General features: G+C 41.4%; 2 protein-coding genes across 5 annotated transcripts in view; one reads left to right on the forward strand and one right to left on the reverse strand.

The window, feature by feature from the left end:
• OGFOD1 (2-oxoglutarate and iron dependent oxygenase domain containing 1) overlaps nt 1-18,029 on the forward strand; it is a 30,397-nt gene extending 12,368 nt beyond the window's left edge. Inside the window, exons 5-13 of the mRNA XM_004286372.4 lie at nt 11,138-11,254; nt 11,841-11,932; nt 12,138-12,266; nt 12,567-12,680; nt 14,630-14,709; nt 14,989-15,299; nt 16,425-16,547; nt 16,988-17,046; nt 17,539-18,029. Coding sequence (XP_004286420.1) covers nt 11,138-11,254; nt 11,841-11,932; nt 12,138-12,266; nt 12,567-12,680; nt 14,630-14,709; nt 14,989-15,299; nt 16,425-16,547; nt 16,988-17,046; nt 17,539-17,700 — 1,187 coding nt within the window. The 3' untranslated portion in view covers nt 17,701-18,029. The remainder of the gene's footprint in view (nt 1-11,137; nt 11,255-11,840; nt 11,933-12,137; nt 12,267-12,566; nt 12,681-14,629; nt 14,710-14,988; nt 15,300-16,424; nt 16,548-16,987; nt 17,047-17,538) is intronic.
• A 6,073-nt stretch (nt 18,030-24,102) lies between these two features.
• BBS2 (Bardet-Biedl syndrome 2) overlaps nt 24,103-25,166 on the reverse strand; it is a 31,697-nt gene continuing 30,633 nt past the window's right edge. For all 4 annotated transcript variants that reach the window (XM_033417574.2, XM_049702800.1, XM_033417575.2 and 1 more), the window contains one exon: nt 24,103-24,549. In XM_033417574.2, coding sequence (XP_033273465.1) covers nt 24,443-24,549 — 107 coding nt within the window. In that variant the 3' untranslated portion in view covers nt 24,103-24,442. The remainder of the gene's footprint in view (nt 24,550-25,166) is intronic.

The raw sequence follows: 25,166 nt of genomic DNA on the forward strand, positions 1-25,166 counted from the left end.
TTCTCAGGGTATATGCCCGGTAGTGTGATTGCTGCATCATACCGTAGTTCTATTTGCAGTTTTTTAAGGAACCTCCATACTGTTCTCATAGTGGCTGTACCAATTCACATTCCCACGAGCAGTGCAGGAGTGCTTCCTTTTCTACACACCCTCTCCCACATTTATTGTTTCTAGATTTTTTTTTTTTTTTTGCTTTTTTTTTTTTAACATCTTTATTGGGGTATAATTGCTTTACAATGGTATGTTAGTTTCTGCTTTATAACAAAGTGAATCAGTTATACATATACATATGTTCCCATATCTCCTCCCTCTTGCGTCTCCCTCCCTCCCACCCTCCCTATCCCACCCCTCCAGGCGGTCACAGAGCACGGAGCTGATATACCTGTGCTATGCGGCTGCTTCCCACTAGCTATCTACCTTACGTTTGTTAGTGTCTATATGTCCATGCCAATCTCTCGCTTTGTCACGGCTCATCCTTCCCCCTCCCCATATCCTTAAGTCCATTCTCCAGTAGATCTGTGTCTTTACTCCTGTCTTACCCCTAGGTTCTTCATGACATTTTTCCTTAAATTCCATATATATGTGTTAGGATACGGTATTTGTCTTTCTCTGTCTGACTTACTTCACTCTGTATGACAGACTCTAGGTCTATCCACCTCATTACAAATAGGTCAATTTCGTTTCTTTTTATGGCTGAGTAATATTCCATTGTATATATGTGCCACATCTTCTTTATCCATTCATCCGATGATGGGCACTTAGGTTCTTTCCCTCTCCGGGCTATTGTAAATAGAGCTGCAATGAACATTTTGGTACATGACCCTTTTTGAATTTTGGTTTTCTCAGGGTATATGCCCAGTAGTGGGATTGCTGGGTCATATGGTAGTTCTATTTGTTGTTTTTTAAGGAACCTCCATACTGTTCTCCATAGTGGCTGAACTAATTCACATTCCCACCAGCAGTGCAAGAGTGTTCCCTTTTCTCCACACCCTCTCCAGCATTTATTGATTCTAGATTTGTTGATGATGGCCATTCTGACTAGTGTGAGATGATATCTCATTGTAGTTTTGATTTGCATTTCTCTAATGATTAATGATGTTGAGCATTCTTTCATGTGTTTGTTGGCAGTCTGTATATCTTCTTTGGAGAAATGTCTGTTTCGATCTTCTGCCCATTTTTGGATTGGGTTGTTTGTTCTTTTGTTAGTGAACTGCATGAGCTGCTTATAAATTTTGGAAATTAATCCTTTGTCAGTTGCTTCATTTGCAAATATTTTCTCCCATTCTGAGGGTTGTCTTTTGGTCTTGTTTATGGTTTCCTTTGCTGTGCAAAAGCTTTGAAGTTTCATTAGGTCCCATTTGTTTATCTTTTTTTTTTTTTTTTTTCCATTTCTCTAGGAGGTGGGTTAAAAAGGATCTTGCTGTGATTTATGTCATAGAGTGTTCTGCCTATGTTTTCCTGTAAGGGTTTGATAGTTTCTGGCCTTACATTTAGGTCTTTAATCCATTTTGAGCTCAATTTTGTGTATGGTGTTAGGGAGTGATCTAATCTCATACTTTGAAATGTACCTGTCCAGTTTTCCCAGCACCACTTATTGAAGAGGCTGTCCTTTCTCCACTGTACATTCCTGCCTCCTTTATCAAAGATTAGGTGACCATATGTGCGTGGGTTTATCTCTGGGCTTTCTATCCCGTTCCTTTGATCTGTCTTTCTGTTTTTGTGCCACTACCATACTGCCGTGATTACTGTAGCTTTGTAGTATAGTCTGAAGTCAGGGAGCCTGATTCCTCCAGCTCCGTTTTTCGTTCTCAAGATTGCTTTGGCTACTCGGGGTCTCTTGTGTTTCCATACATATTGTGAAATTTTTTGTTCTAGTTCTGTGAAGAATGCCAGTGGTAGTTTGATAGGGCTTGCATTGAATCTGTAGATTGCTTTGGGTAGTAGAGTCATTTTCACAATGTTGATTCTTGCAATCCAGGAACATGGTATATCTCTCCATCTACTTGTATCATCTTTAATTTCTTTCATCAGTGTCTTACAATTGTCTGCATACAGGTCTTTTGTCTCCTTAGGTAGGTTTATTCCTAGAAATTTTATTCTTTTTGTTGCAGTGGTAAATGGGAGTGTTTTCTTGATTTCACTTTCAGATTTTTCATCATTAGTGTATAGGAATGCAGGAGATTTCTGTGCATTAATTTTTTTTACAACTTATCTCATTATTGCATCTATTTGTCAAATACAAGTTCACAGTCTTATATTGCTGTAGACTCTTTCTACTATGTTTAATATCATAACTTCACTACCCTCAATTTTCTCCCCTTCTTTATTGATGTTACGTGTTAAAAAACATACTTTATTTTTTTCAACATCTGTGTTGGGGTATAATTGCTGTACGACGGTGTGTTTGTTTCTGCTTCATAACAAAGTGAATCATTTATACATATACATATGTTCCCATATCTCTTCCCTCTTGCGTCTCTCTCCCTCCCACCCGCCCTATCCCACCCCTCCAGGCGGTCACAAAGCACCAAGCTGATATCCCTGTGCTATGTGGCTGTTTCCCACTAGCTATCTACCTTACGTTTGGTAGTGTATATACATCCATGCCTCTCTCTCGCTTTGTCACAGCTCACCCTTCCCCCTCCCCATATTCTCAAGTCCGTTCTCCAGTAGGTCTGTGTCTTTATTCCTGTCTTACCTCTAGGTTCTTCATGACATTTTTTTTTCTTAAATTCCATATATATGTGTTAGCATTCGGTATTTGTCTTTCTCTTTCTGACTTCCTTCACTCTGTATGACAGACTCTAGGTCTATCCACCTCATTACAAATAGCTCAATTTCCTTTCTTTTTATGGCTAATATTCCATTGTATATATGTGCCACATCTTCTTTATCCATACATCCGATGATGGGCACTTTGGTTGTTTCCATCTCCGGACGATTGTAAATACAGCTGCAGTGAACATTTTGGTACGTGACTTTTTTTGAATTATGGTTTTCTCAGGGTATATACCCAGTAGTGGGATTGCTGCGTCATACCTTAGTTCTATTTTCCGTTTTTTAAGGACCCTCCGTACTGTTCTCATAGTGACTGTACCAATTCACATTCCCACCAGCAGTGCAGGAGTGCTTCCTTTTCTACACACCCTCTCCCACATTTATTGTTTCTAGATTTTTTGATGATGGCCATTCTGACTGGTGTGAGATGATATCTCATTGTAGTTTTGATTTGCATTTCTCTAATGATTAATGATGTTGAGCATTCTTTCATGTGTTTGTTGGCAGTCTGTATATCTTCTTTGGAGAAATGTCTATTTCGATCTTCTGCCCATTTTTGGATTGGGTTGTTTGTTCTTTTGTTAGTGAGCTGCATGAGCTGCTTATAAATTTTGGAAATTAATCCTTTGTCAGTTGCTTCATTTGCAAATATTTTCTCCCATTCTGAGGGTTGTCTTTTGGTCTTGTTTATGGTTTCCTTTGCTGTGCAAAAGCTTTGAAGTTTCATTAGGTCCCATTTGTTTATCTTTTTTTTTTTTTTCCATTTATCTAGGAGATGGGTCAAAAAGGATCTTGCTGTGATTTATGTCATAGAGTGTTCTGCCTATGTTTTCCTGTAAGGGTTTGATAGTTCCTGGCCTTACATTTAGGTCTTTAATCCATTTTGAGCTCATTTTTGTGTATGGTGTTAGGGAGTGATCTAATCTCATACTTTTAAATGTACCTGTCCAGTTTTCCCAGCACCACTTATTGAAGAGGCTGTCCTTTCTCCACTGTACATTCCTGCCTCCTTTATCAACGATTAGGTGACCATATGTGCGTGGGTTTATCTCTGGGCTTTCTATCCCGTTCCTTTGATCTGTCTTTCTGTTTTTGTGCCACTACCATACTGTCTTGATTACTGTAGCTTTGTAGTATAGTCTGAAGTCAGGGAGCCTGATTCCTCCAGCTCCGTTTTTCGTTCTCAAGATTGCTTTGGCTACTCGGGGTCTCTTGTGTTTCCATACAAATTGTGAAATTTTTTGTTCTAGTTCTGTGAAGAATGCCAGTGCTAGTTTGATAGGGATTGCATTGAATCTGTAGATTGCTTTGGGTAGTAGAGTCATTTTCACAATGTTGATTCTTGCAATCCAGGAACATGGTATATCTCTCCATCTACTTGTATCATCTTTAATTTCTTTCATCAGTGTCTTACAATTGTCTGCATACAGGTCTTTTGTCTCCTTAGGTAGGTTTATTCCTAGAAATTTTATTCTTTTTGTTGCAGTGGTAAATGGGAGTGTTTTCTTGATTTCACTTTCTGATTTTTCATCATTAGTGTATAGGAATGCAAGACATTTCTGTGCATTAATTTTGTATCCTGCAACTTTTCCAAATTCATTGATTAGCTCTAGTCGTTTTCTGGTAGCATCTTTAGGATTCTCTATGTATAGTATCATGTCATCTGCAAACAGTGACAGCTTCACTTTTTCTTTTCCAATTTGGATTCCTTTTATTTCCTTTTCTTCTCTGATTGCTGTGGCGAAAACTTCCAAATCTATGTTGAGTAAGAGTGGTGAGAGTGGGCAAGCTTGTGTTGTTCTCGATCTTAGTGGAAATTCTTCAAGTTTTTCACCATTGAGGATGATGTTGGCTGTTGGTTTGTCATATATGGTGTTTATTATGTTGCGGAAAGTTCCCTCTATGCCTAGTTTCTGCTGGGTTTTTATCTTAAATGGGTGTTGAATTGTGTCAAAAGCTTTCTCTGCATCTATTGGGATGATCATATGGTTTTTCTCCTTCAATTTGTTAATATGGTGTATCCCATTGATTGATTTGTGTATATTGAAGAATCTTTGCAGTTCTGGAATAAACCCCACTTGATCATGGTGTATGATCCATTTAATGTGCTGTTGGATTCTGTTTGCTAGTATTTTGTTGAGGATTTTTGCATCTCTGTTCATCAGTGATATTGGCGTGTAGTTTTCTTTCTTTGTGACATCCTGTCTGGTTTTTGTATCAAGGTGATGGTGGCCTCGTAGAATCAATTTGGAGTGTTCCTCCCTCTGCTATATTTTCGAAGAGTTGGGAAGCATAGGTGTTAGCTCTTCTCTAAATGTTTGATAGAATTTGCCTGTGAAGCCATCTGGTCCTGGGCTTTTGTTTGTTGGAAGATTTTTAATCACAGTTTCAATTTCAGTGCTTGTGATTGGTCTGTTCATATTTTCTATTTCTTCCTGATTCAGTCTTGGCACGTTGTGCATTTCTAAGAATTTGTCTATTTCTTCCAGGTTGTCCATTTTACTGGCATAGAGTTGCTTGTAGTAATCTCTCATTATCTTTTGTATTTCGGCAGTGTCAGTTGTTACTTCTCCTTTTTCATTTCTAATTCTTTTGATTTGAGTCTTCTCCCTTTTTCTCTTGATGAGTCTGGGTAATGGTTTATCTATTTTGTTTATCTTCTCAAAGAACCAGCTTTTAGTTTCATTGATCTTTGCTATTGTTTCCTTCATTTCTTTTTCATTTATTTCTGATCTGATTTTTATGATTTCTTTCCTTCTGCTAACTTTCGGGTTTTTTTGTTCTTCTTTCTGTAATTGCTTTAGGTGCAAGGTTAGGTTGTTTATTCGAGATGTTTCCTGTTTCTTAAGGTGGGCTTGTATTGCTATATACTTCACTCTTAGAACTGCTTTTGCTGCATCCCATAGGTTTTGGGTTGTCGTGTCTCCATTGTCATTTGTTTGTAGGTATTTTTTTATTTCCTCGTTCATTTCTTCAGTGATCACTTCTTTATTAAGTAGTGTATTGTTTCGCCTCCATGTGTTTGTATTTTTTACAGATCTTTTCCTGTAATTGATATCTCGTCTCATGGCGTTGTGGTCGGAAAAGATACTTGATACAATTTCAATTTTCTTAAATTTACCAAGGCTTGATTTGTGACCCAAGATATGATCTCTCCTGGAGAATGTTCCATGAGCACTTGAGAAAAATGTGTATTCTGTTGTTTTTGGATGGAGTGTCCTATAAATATCAATTAAATCCATCTTGTTCAATGTATCGTTTAAAGCTTGTGTTTCCTTATTTATTTTCATTTTGGATGATCTGTCCATTGGTGAAAGTGGGGTGTTAAAGTCCCCTAGTATGAATGTGTTACTGTCAGTTTCCCCTTTTATAGCTGTTAGTATTTGCCTTATGTATTGAGGTGCTCCTATGTTGGGTGCATAAATATTTACAGTTGTTATATCTTCTTTTTGGATCGATCCCTTGATTATTATCTAGTGTCCTTCTTTGTCTCTTCTAATAGTCTTTATTTTAAAGTCTATTTTGTCTGATATGAGAATTGCTACTCCAGCTTTCTTTTGGTTTCCATTTGCATGAAATATCTTTTTCCATCTCCTTACTTTCAGTCTGTATGTGTCTCTAGGTCTGAAGTGGGTCTCTTGTAGACAGCATATATATGTGTCTTGTTTTTGTATCCATTCAGCCAATCTGTGTCTTTTGGTGGGAGCATTTAGTCCATTTACATTTAAGATAATTATCTATATGTATGTTCCTATTCCCATTTTGTAAATTGTTTTGGGTTCGTTACTGTAGGTCTTTTCCTTCTCTTGTGTTTCTTGCTTAGAGAAGTTCCTGTAGCATTTGTTGTAAAGCTGGTTTGGTGGTGCTGAACTCTCTCAACTTTTGCTTGCCTGTAAAGGTTTTAATTTCTCCATCAAATCTGAATGAGATCCTTGCTGGGTAGAGTAATCTTGGTTGCAGGTTTTTCTCCTTCATCACTTTCAGTATGTCCTGCCACTCCCTTCTGGCTTGCAGGGTTTCTGCTGAGAGATCAGCTATTAACCTTATGGGGATTCCCTTGTGTGTTATTTGTTGTTTTTCCCTTGCTGCTTTTAATATGCTTTCTTTGTATTTAATTTTTGACAGTTTGATTAATATGTGTCTTGGCGTATTTCTCCTTGGATTTATCCTGTATGGGACTCTCTGTGCTTCCTGGACTTGATTAACTATTTCCTTTCCCATATTAGGGAAGTTTTCAACTATAATCTCTTCAAATATTTTCTCAGTCCCTTTCTTTTTCTCTTCTTCTTCTGGAACCCCTATAATTCGAATGTTGGTGCGTTTAATGTTGTCCCAGAGGTCTCTGAGACTGTCCTCAGTTCTTTTCATTCTTTTTTCTTTATTCTGCTCTGCAGTAGTTATTTCCACTATTTTATCTTCCAGGTCACTTACCCGTTCTTCTGCCTCAGTTATTCTGCTATTGATCCCATTTAGAGTATTTTTCATTTCATTTATTGTGTTGTTCATCATTGTTACATCTTTAGTTCTTCTGGGTCCTTGTTAAATGTTTCTTGCATTTTGTCTATTCTATTTCCAAGATTTTGAATGATCTTTACTATCATTATTCTGAATTCTTTTTCAGGTAGACTGACTATTTCCTCTGCATTTGTTACGTCTGGTGGGTTATCTTGCTCCTTCATCTGCGGTGTGTTTTTCTGTCTTCTCATTTTGCTTATTTTACTGTGTTTGGGGTCTCCTTTTTGCAGGCTGCAGGTTCGTAGTTCCTGTTGTTTTTGGTGTCTGTCCCCAGTGGCTAAGGTTGGTTCAGTGGGTTGTGTAGGCTTCCTGGTGGAGCGGACTAGTGCCTGTGTTCTGGTGGATGAGGCTGGATCTTGTCTCTCTGGTGGGCAGCTCCACATCTGGTGGTGTGTTTTGGGGTCTCTGTAGACTTATTATGATTTTAGGCAGCCTCTCTGCTAATGGGTGGGGTTGTGTTCCTGTTTTGCTAGTTGTTTGGCATAGGGTGTCCAGCACTGTAGCTTGCTGGTCGTTGAGTGAAGCTGGGTGCTGGTGTTGAAATGGAGATCTCTGGGAGATTTTCGCCGTTTGATATTATGTGGAGCTGGGAGGTCTCTTGTGGACCAGTGTCCTGAAGTTGGCTCTCCCACCTCAGAGGCACAGCACTGACTCCTGGCTACAGCACCAAGAGCCTTTCGTCCACACGGCTCAGAATAAAAGGGAGAAAAAGTAGAGAGAAAGAATTAGTAGAAGAAGAAAGGAAGGAAGGAAGGAAGAAAAGGAAGGAAGGGAGAAAAAGAAGTAAAAGAAGGAAAGAAAGGAGGGAGAGAGGGATGGTGGGAGGAAGGAAGGAAGGAAGGAGGGAAGGAAGGAAAAAAGAAAAAAGCTAAAGTAAAATAAAATATATTAAAGTTATTAAATTAAAAAATAATTATTAAGAAAAAAATTTTAAAAAAAACAGACGGATAGAACCTTAGGACAAATGGTGGAAGCAAAGCTATACAGACAAAAGCTCATATAGAAGCATACACATACACACTCACAAAAAGAGGAAAAGGGGAAAAAATCATAAATCTTGCTCTCAAAGTCCACCTCCTCAATTTGGGATGATTCGTTGTCTATTCATGTCAGATGCAGGGTACATCAAGTTGATTGAGGAGCTTTAATCCGCTGCTTCTGAGGCTGCTGGGAGAGATTTCCCTTTCTCTTCTTTGTTCTCACAGCTCCCAGGGGCTCAGCTTTGGATTTGGCCCCGCCTCTGCGTGTAGGTCACCTGAGGGCATCTGTTCTTCGCCCAGACAGGACGGGGTTAAAGGAGCCGGTGCTTCGGGGGCTCTGGCCCACTCAGGCCGGGGGTAGGGAGGGGCACGGAGTGTGGGGCGAGCCTGAGGCGGCAGAGACCAGCATGACGTTGCACCAGCCTGAGGCCCCCCGTGCGTTCTCCCGGGGAAGTTGTCCCTGGATCCCGGGAACCTGGCAGTGGCGGGATGCACAGGCTCCCCGGAAGAGGGGTGTGGATAGTAACCTGTGCTCGCACACAGGCCCCTTGGTGGCGGCAGCAGCAGCCTTAGCGTCTCCCGCCCGTCTCTGGGGTCCGCGCTTTTAGCCGCGGCTCGCGCCCGTCTCCGGAGTTCCTTTAAGCAGCGCTCTCAATCCCCTCTCCTCACGCACCAGGAAACAAAGAAGGAAGAAAAAGTCTCTTGCCTCTTTGGCAGGTCCAGACTTTTCCCCGGACTCCCTCCCGGCTAGCCGTGGTGCACTAACCCCTTCAGGCTGTGTTCACGCCGCCAACCCCAGTCCTCTCCCTGCTCTCGGACCAAAGCCCTAGCCTCAGCTCACAGCCCCGCCCGCCCCGGCCGGTGAGCAGACAAGCCTCTCGGGCTGGTGAGTGCCGGTCGGCACCAATCTTCTGTGTGGGAATCTCCCCGCTTTGCCCTCCGCACCCCTGTTGCTGTGCTCTCCTCTGCGGCTCCGAAGCTCCCCCCCTCCGCCACCCACGAAGGGGCTTCCTAGTGTGTGGAAACCTTTCCTCCTTCACAGCTCCCTCCCACTGGTGCAGGTCCTGTCCCTATTCTTTTGTCTCTGTTTTTTCTTTTGCCCTACCCAGGTACGTGGGGAGTTTCTTGCCTTTTGGGAGGTCTGAGGTCTTCTGCCAGCGTTCAGTAGGTGTTTTGTAGGAGTTGTTCCACGTGTAGATGTATTTCTGGTGTATCTGTGGGGAGGAAGGTGATCTCCGCGTCTTACTCTTCCGCCATCTTCCCCTCGTGCCCCCACTGATATTTCTTACTACAGTATTACTATGCAGGTTGCCAAATGGTGATTTCTTTCCTAATAAAATCATTTCTTTATTAGTTGTCATTCTACTGTAAAGAAAACCTTTCCCTCTCCCCACTCATTTATGTCAGTGTGAATTTAAGGATTACTGTTTATGTAATGGTTACTGTCATTATGTTGATGCTCATATTGTCCCTGATTTGATCAAGAGGAGCCCCTTTAAGCTGACTTCTGTATCCTTTTAGCATGTCCTCATGTTAACTGAAACAAACTCGGTTTGCTCACAATGCACAGCAAAGCCAATCTCCTGAAACCAGGTTGTGGTGAGGGAAAGTAGTTTATTCCAGGGCACCAGACAAGGAGAACGGGCTGCTCATGCCCAAAAGACCCAGGCTCCCTGATGGGTTTTAGGGAAGGGTTTTTAAAGGCAAGGTAAGGGAGAGGGTCACAGGGTGTGTGATCAGCTCGTGCACAGTTCTGATTGGTGCATGGTGAAGTAACAAGGTGAGGTCACAGGGGTCAGCATCCTCAATCTTCAGGTTCCAGCCGGTCTGGGGGCTACATGCTCGTGGTCAGCTCTTCTTATCTGGTGTGGGGGGTCTGGTTTCTATAAAACAGCTTAGGAATGTGTGTCAGACTTACCTTTACCATTGAAGCAGAACTGGGATTCCTTGTGACTGACTTATTAAGTTATGGCTACTCTCATCTGCCTGCCCTGTCTTTGTTTCTGCATTCTTTATTCCTCAGTCATTAGCTGCTGGGGCCTGCTCTTTGCTTCTCATGGAGGGCCTAGGAAGTCACAGCTTATTTCCATAGCCTCTTTTTCCAATCAGCAATAAGCAGGGAACACCAAGAGGTCTGTCACCGAGAAGGCCCCTACGTGGGTTTCACTCACTTTCACTCATCATTCTTATTATATCTTACTTCCTAGCAAAACAAGATTTTCCAGGGTTATCTTGTATTTCCTGTGCTCTAGACAAGTCACATTGATTCCTCTGGTTTCATTTCCACACCACAGGGTTCATTCTAGATTTCTCCTTTTCCATATTTGCAATGCCATTCTTCAACCCTGAGAAATCTGCCTTCCATTATTTTCAATATGTTTGTTTATTAAAACAACCCCTCCGTGTGGAATGATCTCACTTCACCCATAGCATCCCCTCCCCTCTCCCACCTTGCCCGGATGCCTATCTTGCTCAGTCCTAGAATAACTATGCAGCCATTAAAAGAGATGACAGAAAAGACATTTGCCATGTAATAAAAGAAAAAGCCACAAAACAACCACTGTAGGATGCAATTTTTTAAAAAGCAAATACATGTATGTTGAAAAATACTGGAAGAATATATGTAAAAATTTTAGTAGTGATTGTCTCTGAGTCTACATATATGTTCTTCAGCGTTTTTAAGAGTTTTCTATATTGACAGTTTTATTTCTGTAATTATAAAAGAGGAGAAGTAAGTGTCATTTTAAAGCTGGAGGAGCTGACGTTATGGAGGAATAGCAGGTGGACTGATAGTGAGCACAGAGTCAGATGTCCGCTGCTCATTGCCGCACAGGGACATTACGGTGTGCGCTGAACTATTGCAGATGCCCTGCTCTGCCATGACGACGAGCTGGAAGGACGCCGGATTGCCTTCATTCTTTACCTGGTTCCTCCCTGGGACAGGAGCTTGGGGGGCACCCTGGACCTGTACAACGTTGACGGTAAGACAAAGGCGTGCTCTTCAACACCAGCAGCCACTTCCGGGTCCTTAGGCGCTCTGTCTGTGCGCCTCGGGAGATGGAAGCTCTTCATTACAGTGGTGACTGCAGGGGAATAATTACCAGCCCTGACAGCCACCTCTCCTGAGTTGTGCCTGAAATAATCATTACTCCAGAGATAAGTTAGAGCCGAGTTAAGATGAGGAATAGTCAGACCCTGCTTCTGAATGCTGGCTGTGGGAGGGTAGAGAACATGTGCAGCCACCCGTGGCTATGAATCTGCCAGGACCAGTGCCTCTGATAGGAGGTCAGGGTCTTTTTTATTTTTTTAATGACTGACACCAGAGCTCGACTCCAGAAAACGTTCAGAACCTTTTCCAGCCTTCATCAGTAATAGAGGATGGTGGAGTAAGAACAGATATCACCTAGCAGAACTATATAAAACAGATGGAACGGGTGGCATATGGGGATCTGGAGGGGACATTTAGCTACCCTTAGAAATTGGCAAATTGTCAAGGTGAAACGAGGCGGCCGGGAAGTGGTTAATGACGATGAAGCACATTTACAGATGTGTTCTCGCCCCACGCAGAACACTTTCAGCCGAAGCAGATTGTCAAGTCTCTTATCCCTTCGTGGAACACACTGGTTTTCTTTGAAGTGTCTCCAGTATCCTTTCACCAGGTAAAGACTGTGAACCACAAATACATAGAGGGCCAAAGAGCATGCTTTTCAGTCGCCCGTTCTCTAAATGTGACGGCTTCCGGTTGGACTGTCCGGCCAGGTTGTTTTCACACCTAGTGTGAAGGGTCCTGAAATTAGTCAGCCTTGGCTGGTAATCTTCCCTGCTGGTCTTTGCATTGATGTGCTACTGGTCTTGTCCTTTCAGGTTTCTGAAGTCCTGTCTGAAGAAAAGTCGCGTTTGTCCATCAGCGGCTGGTTTCATGGTCCTTTACTGACCAGGCCTCCCACCTACTTTGAACCTCTCATACCTCGGAGCCCTCACGTCCCACAAGATGTAAGGATAAATTCCTGTTGCTGGGATTCTTGTCTTAGAAAAGCTGTGGCGTATCATTTGCTTTTCTGGTTTTAAAAGTGGCTCATCCTGCTAACAGAACTAGGCTTTGAGCTTGCCTTTCCACCCTTCTTAGATACACTTTTGATAGTGTCTGTCTAAGGCAGAGCTTTCCAGAACTTTATTTAACAAGGAGAAAATTATAAAGTGAAGATTTGCATATATTTTACTAGTGTAAAATGATTCAGAACAAAAGCAGTAGGAATTATTAACTCACCCTTTGCATCTGCTGCTTCTTTGTAGCATGAAATTTTGTATGATTGGATCAACCCTACTTATCTCGACATGGAGTACCAAGTTCAAATTCAAGAAGAATTTGAAGAAAGCTCTGAAATTCTCCTAAAAGAGTTCCTTAAGGTAGGCCAGCAAATCCTGTCCGATATACCACATTTGGCGTGCAGCCTTGCTTCCTGGGTGGGTGAAGAGGCATCACTAAGAGCTTTTGTTGCTTTTTGTTTTGTTCCTGGTTAGCATGTTTACGTCATCCTCTTCTTCAAATTAAGTATAGAAATGATGATAATAGCTAACATTGGTATCAGTCGTATGTTAGTGGGTCGAGTCCCTTGGGTATTCCCCAGTTCTCTAGAATCTTAATCACGCACACTTTTTTTAAAAATTATTTTATTTATTTATTTTTGGCTGCACTGGGTCTTCACTGCTGTATGGGGGCTTTGTCTAGTTGCGGTGAGTGGGGACTACTCTTTGTTGCGGTGCATGGGCATCTTATTGCGGTGGCTTCTCTTGTTGCGGAGCACGGGCTCTAGACACGCAGGCTGTAGAGCACAGGCTCAGTAGTTGTGGTGCACGGGCTTAGTTGCTCCGCAGCATGTGGGATCTTCCTGGACCAGGGCTCGACCGTGTCCCATGCATTGGCAGGTGGATTCTTAACCACTGCGCCACCAGGGAAGTCCCACACACACACTTCTATATTGGGGATGAGTGGTGTGTAGTTCCCATCCTAGTCATTTGATGACTATGGTACTTACCAATTACTTTTAAATAACAGAAAGATTGCTGATTAACAAATTAGTAACAAATGTTTTGAGAATGATGAGGTAGCACATTATAGTGGAGAGAGAACCAGGTTAGAAGTTAGAAGACTTTATTTTTTTTTAATTTATTTTTGGCTGCGTTGGGTCTTCATTGCCGTGCGTGGGCTTTTCTCTAGTTGCAGAGAGCGAGGGCCACTCTTCCCTGCAGTACGTGGGCCTCTCACCATGGTGGCCTCTCGTGTTGCGGAGCACGGGCTCTAGGGGCATGGGCTCAGTAGTTGTGGCTCGTGGGCTCTAGAGTGCAGACTCAGTAGCTGTGGCGCACATGGGCTCAGTTGCTCAGTGGCATGTGGGATCTTCCCGGACCAGGGATTGAACCCGTGTCCCCTGCATTGGCAGGCAGATTTCTAACCACTGCACCATCACGGAAGCCCTAGAAGACTTTATATTCACATCTTAGCTCCGTGGTTTTACTGACCTGAGCAAATTACTAAGGTCTCAGTTTTATTTCATCATCAGTTAAACTGGGATAATACTTGCCCTGCCTGTCTTGAAGAGTTGTTGTGAGGGCCAAATGAGATCACATATGCGAGTGTGGTTTTTCCCAGGTGACCCTGGGTCCCATGGAATCAGTCCCAAGAGTTGGTGCCTCCTTGAAAAAAAGGTTGAGAGACACTACATACTGCCTCTGTCTCTGAATTATATAGCTGACATAGCATATTAAGGAATTTGAGAAGTATTAATAGTAAATAAACTTGTTTAACCCTATTTAATTCAGCTCACCTAAACCATCCTTCGGGATCCTCTTTCCTGTTTTATAACTGATAGGATTACTGTTTGTAGAATACTCTTGGGAAACTGCATTAAACAAGTACTTATAAAGGCTCTTATGGAGAATATTTTAACAGATTAATCAGCTTCTTGTACTACACTGGACTTTTTAAGTTTAGAATGCTGATTAAATCAAGGGAATGAGCTGAGGCCTAAAGAATCTGTATTATTATATAGACATTTTCATTATAATAAATGCAGGAATTTGAGAGGTTTACCAATTTGACGTAAGACATACTACTACTTAAGGAAATGGCCCAAATTGACACTCAGGTGACTTGGCTAAAGCATGCTGACGATTTATCCAGTCTTTGCTCTGGCTTCAGCGTATCAGGACTGGGGGAGGTTGTGTGAAAGGGATGAGAGTCACCCGGCCCTTTTAGGAATCAGCCAGCATGATTCCGCAGAGCTGCTGTACCTGCAAGACCAGTGTGGGATCATAGGGAGATCTGCTAACTGCTGCTTCATTTGCTCCTTTTCCAGCCTGAGAAATTTGCAGAGGTGTGTGAGGCTTTGGAGAAAGGAGATGTGGAATGGAGCAGCCGAGGTCCCCCTAACAAAAGGTAGAACCCATCATCCAAGACATTTGCTTCTGCATTCAACACCTGCCTGTTTGTCTGCAAGGCTCACCTCCAATAATAGGGCATTTGCCCTAATGATGTTTTGTTCCCAGGGACATCCAGTAGCAGGCCCTAACAAAACCTCATTATTGTAACAACTTGGACATTAGTAAGCTATGCAAGGTTTAGGGAGAGAGATACAAAGCTAATGATCAGCTTTCATCCCATGAGTAATATTACATCTGTGGCTTTGATGAACACCTTGGCATCGCTGCTTTCCAGGTTTTACGAGAAGGCTGAGGAGAGCAAACTTCCTGACATCTTGAAGGACTGCATGGCATTATTTCGCTCCGAGGCAATGTTCTTGCTGCTCTCCAACTTCACAGGCCTGAAACTTCACTTCTTGGCCCCTTCAGAAGAAGGTGAGCTTGAGGACAAAAAGGAGGGAGAAGCAGCCTCTGCTGCTGAGAACACTGAAGAAGGGCCTAGCCACAGTTCTGAGCCAGAGAGCAGGCAGGTGGCCATCAGCAACAGCAGTCAGCAGAGCAATGAACAGATGGACCCAGAGCCAGAGGAAAACGATGCAAAGAAAGGTAAGCTGCTGTTACGTTCTGTCCTTCTTTTACTATTAGGTATTCACAATTCAGTCATTTATTCATTCAACAAACATTTCTTAAGCACCTACTATATGCTAGGCCCCATTTCTGGAACTGGAGAAGAAGACAGACAAGGTCTCTGCTCTCCCTGGCTTACAGTCTATTGATAGTAGGAGAAGACAGAGATTAAATGATACACGAACAACAAGAAAACATCAAATAAGGCTAGGTGCTCTGCAGGAAATCTGAATAGGGGTATGTGCTGAGGAATGACTGGGTGGCCTCTTAGGTGAATGGGCAATCTGGACCAGCCTGTCTGAGGAGCTGTCATCCAAGCTCAGATCTGAATGACAAGAAGGATCTGCTAGGACAGCATTCCGGGTAGGAAGAACAGCTAGTACATTTTATTAGGCTAACAGTAGTACAAATGGTGGAGAGAAATATGACTGGCGTTACCTAAACCTACTTTGAAACACAAGAACATAAAGAGGAAGGTGAGTGGCTTCTTTCTGCTAAGAACCAATATCAGCCTAAGAAAAACTTGCTTGAATTTGGACAGATAGGTAGAAGGAAATTATTAAAAGCAGAGGACGTTTAATCATCTCCAAACAAGATGGAATGGACACATGACATTAAACTAGTAGAATGTACAACACCAAGAGCAAACCCTAACGTAAACTGTGGACTTCAGTTAATAATGCATCAATATTGGTCAGTTGTAACAAATAAATCACACTAAGGCAAGATGTTAATAATAGAGGAAACTGATGGGGAGGGGCAGGGGTTGTGTGTGGCAGGAGTAGAGGAACTGTACTTTCTGGGAAACTTAACTTTTCTGTAAACTGCTCTAAAAAGTAAAGTTTAGTTAACAATAATATTCATGTTATTTTAGAGAAAATTTCTGGCAGCTAAATATATACTCCATCTGAAAATCATGGTAAAGAGAAATAGAAAGTCAACTTTTTTTCATTATAAGGCTTACATACTTAATAATATAATGGAGCAATAGGTCAGCTGAAGGTTTATGGAAATAGTTTCTCTTTAGTGCTATAACTATTCCTAATTATCATTCTTTGGTATCAAGGTTATTTTTTTCTGGCCTTCTGTTGTTTTTTTTCTTAGAATCAAGTGTTCCCACATGCCAGGGGGAACTGAGGCATTGGAAGACTGGTCACTACACTTTAATCCATGACAACAGCAAGACTGAATTTGCCCTGGACTTACTTCTCTACTGTGGCTGTGAAGGTAAGAGGGACAGTCTCTCCTGAGTGACCCTCTCTAACTGAACCAAGATCACAAGTAATTCGCCTTGGCCAGGATCTCAGATCACAGGAGCTCTGCTGGAAGGGATCTTAGGGGTCATGAATTTCAGTCATCTCCCAACTCAAAGTACTATTTGTATCTGTGACCAAGGTATAGGAGATGAACTAAATCATAATTTCCATCTAATGAACCCCCCAGCACTTTTATGTAATTGTCCTTCTAGGTGTATTTTGTATTTAGTTCTTAGTTTTCAGTTCTTATTCAGTGTTGGTTGAATGATAAATTCAGGCTCATAAGTCAGAGTTAGTTCTACTCAACTCCCAGATCCCCGTTTTAAGCAGCATGGGATCAGTGATTCAAACAGATCAATGTAACTCTTGCAGTGAGAGCTTTCTGAATGCTCTTTGTTTTCCCTTCATAAGGCTGGGAGCCAGAGTATGGTGGCTTTACCTCCTACATTGCCAAAGGAGAAGATGAAGAGGTAAGTTGCTTCTGATAGCAAACCATCCTTTTTTAGTTCTTGAAGACACTTTCATTCTTCAGAGACGCAACTTTTACGACCTTCTGCCAGTGTCTTTAGCTGATAAATCCACATTGGTCTGGCTGGCAGTGGTTCTAATTTCTAGTAGAAAGTATTCAGCATGGAATAAAGAGGCTAAAGGATAATCACTAAGCATTCTACCCAGCTAAAAGAAATTCCAAATAAATTAAGAGTCAGATGGTGCATTCCCATGAATCTTTCAATGTAGTAAGAAATCAATGCATTAGGTAAAACTTTTCTGGGTATGTACTGGAATGGGGCCTATTGGAAAATGTCTGGACAGCAAGATCAATAGCTCCTCCTAGTAAAGGATACTTTAAAGGATCCTCTATTGCCGGAGGCTGAGTATTTGATATGGAACCGTCTGTTTAAGAAAAGAGGTGAGAATATAATCTCCGTGTTCTGATGTATCACTGTATTTGCCTATTTCAGCTGCTAACAGTGAATCCAGAAAACAATTCTTTGGCCTTGGTCTACAGAGATAGGGAAACTCTGAAATTCGTCAAGCATATTAACCACCGAAGCCTAGAACAAAAGAAAACTTTCCCAAACAGAACAGGTTTCTGGGACTTTTCATTTGTCTATTATGAATAAGGTTGGGCAAAGCTGGAAAGAGGAGACCCTTCCTCAGTACTGGGACGTCTGGAAGAGTTAGGCATCGAGTGAAGGAGAGCTACAAGGTGAGCTGTGTGACAGCGTTCTTAAAGCTGTGTGTGGTTGTCCTTTAGTAGGGCTCATGATGATCATCCTCAACCTAGACCTTGAGCTTGGAGCTAGGTACTCATCTCTTGATGTAAAATAAAAAGGGGTTTTGTCTTTTTCTTTAACATTCAGTTCATTTTCCATATTGGCTTCTTCAGTGATTAAAAAACAATATGTGGTAAAATATACGTGACATAAAATGTATCTTTTTCAAGTGTCCAGTTCAGTGGCATTAAGTACATTCACATTGTTGTGCAGCCTTCACCACCATCCATCTCCAGAACTCTTCCATCTTACCCAGCTGTACCTCTGTCCCCATTAAATAGTAACTCTATTTTCCCCTCCCCCCAGCCTCTGGCAGCCACCATTCTACTTTCTGTCTCTATGAATCTGACAACTCATATTCCTCATAAGACAAATAATAGAATGTCTGTCCTTTTGTGACTGGCTTATTTCACTCCGCATAAAATCTTCAAGGTTCATCCATGTTTCCAGTGACTTTTTTTAAAAAATATGGACTCATGAATTTATGACTGCAGATTCTGTCCTTCCTAATTTCACAGGTTTAGAAGATTACAGAACCTTACACCCTGTTCATTCTGGGCCCATTGCACTTCCTCCCACTGCCTGTGGCTTTGTTCCACTGTGACTCTCTGTGGACTGTATGGACTAGGCGATGTGTAGTCTGTTCCCTTGGAAAAAGCCTGGCCTAAAACCACATGGCCACAAGAAACTTCTGGTCAGTAAAGAAGATGTGCAGTAGTTTTCAGGTGCCCACTGCTCTTCCATCCTGGAGTTGTGCCTCCACTATGACTATATGATTTTCTAATCTCACATATGGCTTTCATTTCCTAAATATTGTAGGGTCAACTATCAAACTAGTTGCCTTTCTTGAAGAGACCAAATACTAAAGACCATGGCAAAATGCCAAGAAGCTGTCCATTTTGTTACATTCTTTTTCCCCTGAACTGTTCAAGGGGATTATATAATAACTGCTACCCATGTGCATGGGCGTGCATGGATAGGTGTAAGGTGTCACTGCATCTTTAGTAGAAAGATGCTATTCTCATTCCATTCCAGTGCTGTCTCCCTGTTAACTTCCTCTTCTCTTACGTGTATTATTAGGTATTGCAGTAGCTTTTATTTTGGATTTTACTCATTAATAGGAAAAGCATTTGGCTTTATCTTTTTTTTAATCTCCTAAAACTTTGAGTACTAAAATTTGAACTTAAATGAAGAAAATGAGTTGCACTTTCTTTTAGGTTGATGGTTTCAAAATTTTGATCTTGTACCCAATCAGTAAAAAAAAGTTGTAGCACGTATGCTCATTATATGGATATTTAGCTATAAATTTTACACATGTACTAATATTCAGTATTAGTTGTTATAAAACAAACACTAATTTTTAAAACGTGAGCTAAAAAGAAATACCTAGCACTAGTTCTCATATTGTCTTTCCTCACCAACATGGGGGGGAGCATTTACATGCATACTGTTTTGGGGAGCACAGTTTTTTAACCATAGTGTGGTGACACTCAAGTGGGATTACAAGTACTACTCTGTTGCTAATGGTTTAAATTTCAAAGCTTGCCTTTTCTTTTAAGTTCCTGCAGATAGTTAACACCGTCTTAGCGGCATAACCCCAGGAAGCCCCGGGGAATAGGGCTGAGCAGGTGAAACCACCACGTGTGCCAAGCTTAGAAAACAGTTTGAGACTCATGGTTGTAGGTAACATCTAAGAGTTCTGGAGCACTGAGTCTAAGTCGTAGCATCCTACACAAGCATGAAAATGTGTTTATTACATTCTCCTTAATCTCAGTGTGTTTATGGTCTGTCAACATAGCAGAATCGTCTACACACTACAAAAAAGGATTCTGGTGCCCAAGGGGAAAGAATCCCTGAGAGCCAGACTGTGGTGCTGCTGTTAGTTACATCATTTACAGTGGTACCTCTTAGACTGTGAAGGATGGTGTAACTCGCAGGTCAGTTTTCTCCACTGAAGGTACCCAGTGATGAAGAAGTTGCTTTTCCTCAGCATTTCATTCTTCATCTTGACTTTTAGGGTCTAGAGCCGATGCTGACAACTGTTAAGTAGCAACAGAGGAATTAAAACATGGGCATCCTTTTTATACTTCTTGCAGAGAAAAGCTATGATATTCACCTGTAAAATATGTCATCTCTTAATTCTTATAATTCCTTTTAATAAAGGAAGATTTTTTTTCCCAAATAGCTTTATATATTTTTTTTAGATTATCTATATAATACATGTTTGTTGTGAAGAACACAACATGAAAAAATATGAAGTAAAGGTCACCTGGAATCCCACCATACTGTGATAGCCACTGTGTGCTATGTGATATATCAACTTGGCTAGACTGAACTACATTTCCCAGGACTCCCTTCCCTCTCTTTCCAGTTAGGATGAGCCACACATCCTTGTGCGAGATATGGAGGGCCAGAATGAAGCAGTAGCCATTTTGTAGCTCACACACACTGTAGCTTACCTGCTGGCTCACCTTCTCAGTGTGATTCCACGTCTGCGCCTCCAACTGCTCCACCGTCCCTGGCTCTTCCTTCAGCTTCTCTGATGAAGGGTCTCCCCACACCATCAAGGTCAGAGGCAAGAACTGAGATTTTAATGTGTCCTTGTGGGCTCCAGCTCATGGCCTCTGGGTTCCAGCTTGTTCCTGTTCTTCCCAACTCTACATCCTTTCTGACTGCCTGTCCTGTGGGCTTCAAGTTCCAGCATCAGACTAGAAAACTGACAGACTACACTTTGCCACTTCCTACAATTGTGTAAGGTCAAGTCCCCATGACACATTCCCCTTATGTTAACCATTATGTAAATAAGAACATTTTCAGAAAGTTACTTTGAAAGCATATTAGTATTTCTGTTAAGCAAAGGAAAAATAAAATATTTAAGGAAGAACCCTATAAATCTAATTTCAGTCCCTCACTTAAAGATGTAGAAAAATGAAACGAAACCTACGAGAGAAAGAGGCTGTTACGTTTTGAACCTGGCTTTTCTACAGCTCACTGACTGCCTCAAACTCCTCTGAATGTGGTGTTTCTTTCCCATAGAATACTGAAAAAAAAATCAATGCTTGGGCTGCCTCTCCCAGACCAGCATTTCCTCAGCAAGTAAGTTTTGGCTGCGGTACCTCTTCAGTACCATTACATACTGGCCACTACTGCAACTGAATGAGAAAATCAAACCCTGTTAAAAGAGTCCTTGATAGAGAGAAATGATAGCGGCAGGCTCTCCAGCCTGCGTGAACTGGACATTCCTACAAAAACAGATAATTCCTTCTCTGACTGACAAAAAATCAGTCCACATAGCCAATTTTGAAAACTACTTGGAAATTGTCCATGTAGCTTCATGTCAGGAATAGTACATTTCTTTACCACACAAATAAAAAGATGACTCATGAGCTGGAGCATATAGTGTGGGCAGGGGTCGGATGGGGAAGAGGCAAAAATGCAAAACACCAGGCTGCAGTGGGTGTCTTACTGTACTTTAGTGGCAAAGTGAAACGAGATAATTTAGTTTTGTGATCACAGGACTCTGCACTGGCAGATTTATAACTGCTAATTATAAAATTTGAAATGTTAATGTTGAAAATCATTCTTGTGAAGTACTTCTAGGGTTGCTTAATAGTTGTAAAGTTCCTAGTTCTTTGATTTCTGAAGCCACTGACAGGCTTACTGAGGACAAACACTTCCATGGGGGGCAGCAGATGCTTCTCTATGCTCAAGGCACTGGCTTAGCACCATGGGGAGGACAAAGCTGGTTAAGATGTAGCCCCTGCTCTCAATCGGGGATTGAGATATATATAAACACAAAATGTAATAAGGGTTAAAAATAGACATGGGAGAGGAAAGGTCTCCTGAGAGAGCATTTGAACTGAGCCTTGATGTAGTATTTGAACAGGCAGACATGGTGGGAAAGAATAAAGACCATACTCTCTCTAAAATATTGAATACCTGAATCTAGGGATAAGGGGGGTGACTTTAAAAGGGATGCTTTAAAAATGACTAAAAAGCTTTCTCCCAGATACCAGAATCCTCAAGATCAGCTTTTAAATGAAGGCAGAGTGTTCACTTAAAGCTTCAACAAAATTCAGCAACAAAATAGAGCTTAAGCTGTAGCTTGTAGAAGGCACTCAGATTCTATCAGGACAGAAAAATACGGCAACAAAATAGAGAAGTAGCTGATAACCAAACAGTTGTTCTCTTCCCTAAGCTGAACATGACTTCTAAGAGGATAAAAAGGATGAATACTATGAACATTTTCATCTCATCTAGTCTTCACTCACTTGGGAGCAGTCTGAAATAGCAGAAAGGGCCATGACTACTTGGTTTCCAACTTCTACACTGCGACTTAACCAAGCTGTAGGACCCTGTAGAAAACATTCTGCCTGTCTGAGCTCAGAGACACTAATACCAAGAGGATTAAATTAATGTGAAAATAACCTATTTGTAATCTGTAAGTCAGGGCTATAAAAAATAATCTCGGGCTTCCCTGGTGGCGCAGTGGTTGAGGGTCCGCCTGCCGATGCAGGGGACACGGGTTCGTGCCCCGGTTCGGGAGGATCCCACATGCCGCGGAGCGGCTGTGCCCGTGAGCCATGGCCGCTGAGCCTGCGCGTCCGGAGCCTGTGCTCCGCGGCGGGAGAGGCCACAACGGTGAGAGGCCCGCGTACCGCAAAAAAAAAAAAAAAGAAAAAAAAAAGAAAGTTCTTAAAAAAATAATCTTGCTGCAGGTCGACTCCTTCAAGCCTTGTCCATGAATATTTTTAGGTGTAAGAAGGAAGTTTTGGGGCTGAAGTACAACAGAATGACCTTTAATGAGATGATTCTTTAAGGGTCCCTAAAAATGAATAATGCCATACAATTTAAAACCAGCACCAACTAGAGATTTTAATCTCAAAGGGTGTAAGTTAGACTATGGCTAAAACAGAAAAAGACCCCACGGTGGGACTTGCGTCTTGCCAGTAGCTCTGTGGCTCTGGCAAGTAATTGATCCCTGCGCTTCAGTTTCTTCATCTCTGAAGCAGGTATAAAAGATTACTACTTTGGAGATTACTGAAGATAATGTAGTATATGTGGATGTCTTTTGAGCTTACAGGTTGAAAATGCAAAACAAAGGTATTAGAGGGGCCTAACAGTCTCATAAAAATTAGGGCTCCTTAAAGCTCACATTTCAGAAATAGAAGAGGTAATCCTAAGTGGCCAAACGGAGGAAACTATGAAGTTAACTTACCACAGAGGAAAGGCCTGTGTTCTGTATAGTCTCTTTGGGGTTTCATACAGGTCAGTATTCTGATGCAGAGAACAGATTCCTCACTAGACAATTTGAATAAAAGGATTACAGCCTGCCAGATAGTTTACAGAATTATTAAGGCTGTCGAATAAAAACCTGTAGGATGCAATTCCAGAATCTTTGCTCAAGTCTGTACTGCAGAACCAGGCTGCCAAAGCAGCTGCTCCTGCCAGATCAGGAAGCTGCTTGTGAAACCAGGAGGCACCCTTTATTGCATAGATAAACATAGGACTGCCTCAGGCTGAGCCACTAAATCAGCTACCATTTACAGTTCCAGAACAGCATCACAGTGCTCCATTCAGGAGACCTCATGTGCAAAACCAGGAAGCTGCCACTCCAGCTTCAAGGTCCCCCAGTCATGCCAGCTTTTCTACTACCCAGAATCTATTTCTGCTACACCGGCAAGCCTCAGAGACAGAGTTTGGCTCCAGAACCATGCTACATTTGCTATAATCCACACTGATCAAATACATGCCCGATATCCCTTTATCTCAGTTCAAATTTCAAGTCTCATGTGACTGCATCTGAAATGCAAGCTGAATCAAACCTGGATCACCAGCTGAAAACGAATTGGAGAAACTTCTGTTTTAGCTTCCTGCTCTTCACAGGAAAGGGAAGTCACACTAGAAGAAAATTGGAACAGATATTCTGAGCGAAACCTCCATAATTGCATTAGACTTCACTCACTTCTCCACATTCAGCTCTGAAAATTCCAAACATTTTTTTGTTATACAGAGAATTATATATATGGCCCATCTTTGGACCAAAGTCTAGAACATTCCTACTGTAAATAAGTTCTTAATAAGTATATATTCAATAAAATGACGTGAGGTTTAAAAAAAAGGGGGCACAAATTGAATATCCAAATTTTTGTTTTTCTCCACATAACACAAATGGCTTTATGCAATTCTGATGTGGTGATTTTACAATCAGTAAACACATAGTGCAACACCTTTAAATTTTAATGAAAAAGATAATCTACTTTAATTACAATTTCAAGAAAAAAGATGCATCTACACACTGACTTTACATATGTACAGAAAAACTGGACTTTGAAGCCCTAATGTTTCAAAAGTATCCATTTCCCTCCATACAAACGTAGTGTATTCTGCAACAGTACTACTGATTTTAAAAAAAAAGAAAGTGAATACACTTTTCAGATGCAATGCTTTGTCTTTCATTTGTACAACTCACCAAGGTGGTTTTCGCTCCCAGAACCTTGGGTTCACCGGGATGTGATCCAAAGCAAACCAGCCTAGAAGTTTAAGGAGAAACCCCTTCTAGCAACCTAGTTACCTATTCTTTCCTCTCCTATGAAGAAGCTGTCCCCACCCGCATGATTCGGAACAGCGTGTTGATGTTGTTGCTTCGAATCGCATCCCGACAAGCAGTGATCACCTGGTTCTTTGGTTTTCCAACTGTAAGAGAAGAAACATCAAATCCATATGAGCCAAAAGATTATTAAAAGTGAGATTATGAATCAGAGGCTATCTATAAAGACAACATAAAACTAGGGTAGAAAAGAGTTATAGGTAAGTACAAATTTAACAGATTTATCTTACCATTCCCTAAAAAAGATACATACCCTTGTAAGGGACTTTATCACAAACACAAACCAAGCTTAGAAACTATCTCACACCTAGAAACCAAGAGTCAGTTTTAGAAATAATCTTTGCTAAGTGGATATGAGCTTTGATCCTTTTCTATAAAAGGAGGTCAAAGCACTGACCCAAAACAGCAGATTCCAAGTATAAATCTCTGGCTGATATTTCTGCTTCCTTTGGTTTATTCTGTTGTTCTTTTTGTAATTTTTAAGTTGGACACTTAACTCATTAATCTTCAGTCTTTTTTATTTTTTCTAATAGGAGTATTTAAGGCTTTCCTCTTGAGTATATGTCACTAGGTTTTTCTTTAGAGGATGCAGCAAGATCTAAGAAAAGGAGCTGAAAGTGTTCTTTCCCTCTGAAGTCTGCAGACTAAGCCAAACAATAGGCTGACTGCAACTCAAGTGAACGGTGCTAACTTCAGTATGAAA

The sequence above is a fragment of the Orcinus orca genome, chromosome 20 (assembly GCF_937001465.1).
Source record: "Orcinus orca chromosome 20, mOrcOrc1.1, whole genome shotgun sequence".
NCBI classification, from domain to species: domain Eukaryota; kingdom Metazoa; phylum Chordata; class Mammalia; order Artiodactyla; family Delphinidae; genus Orcinus; species Orcinus orca.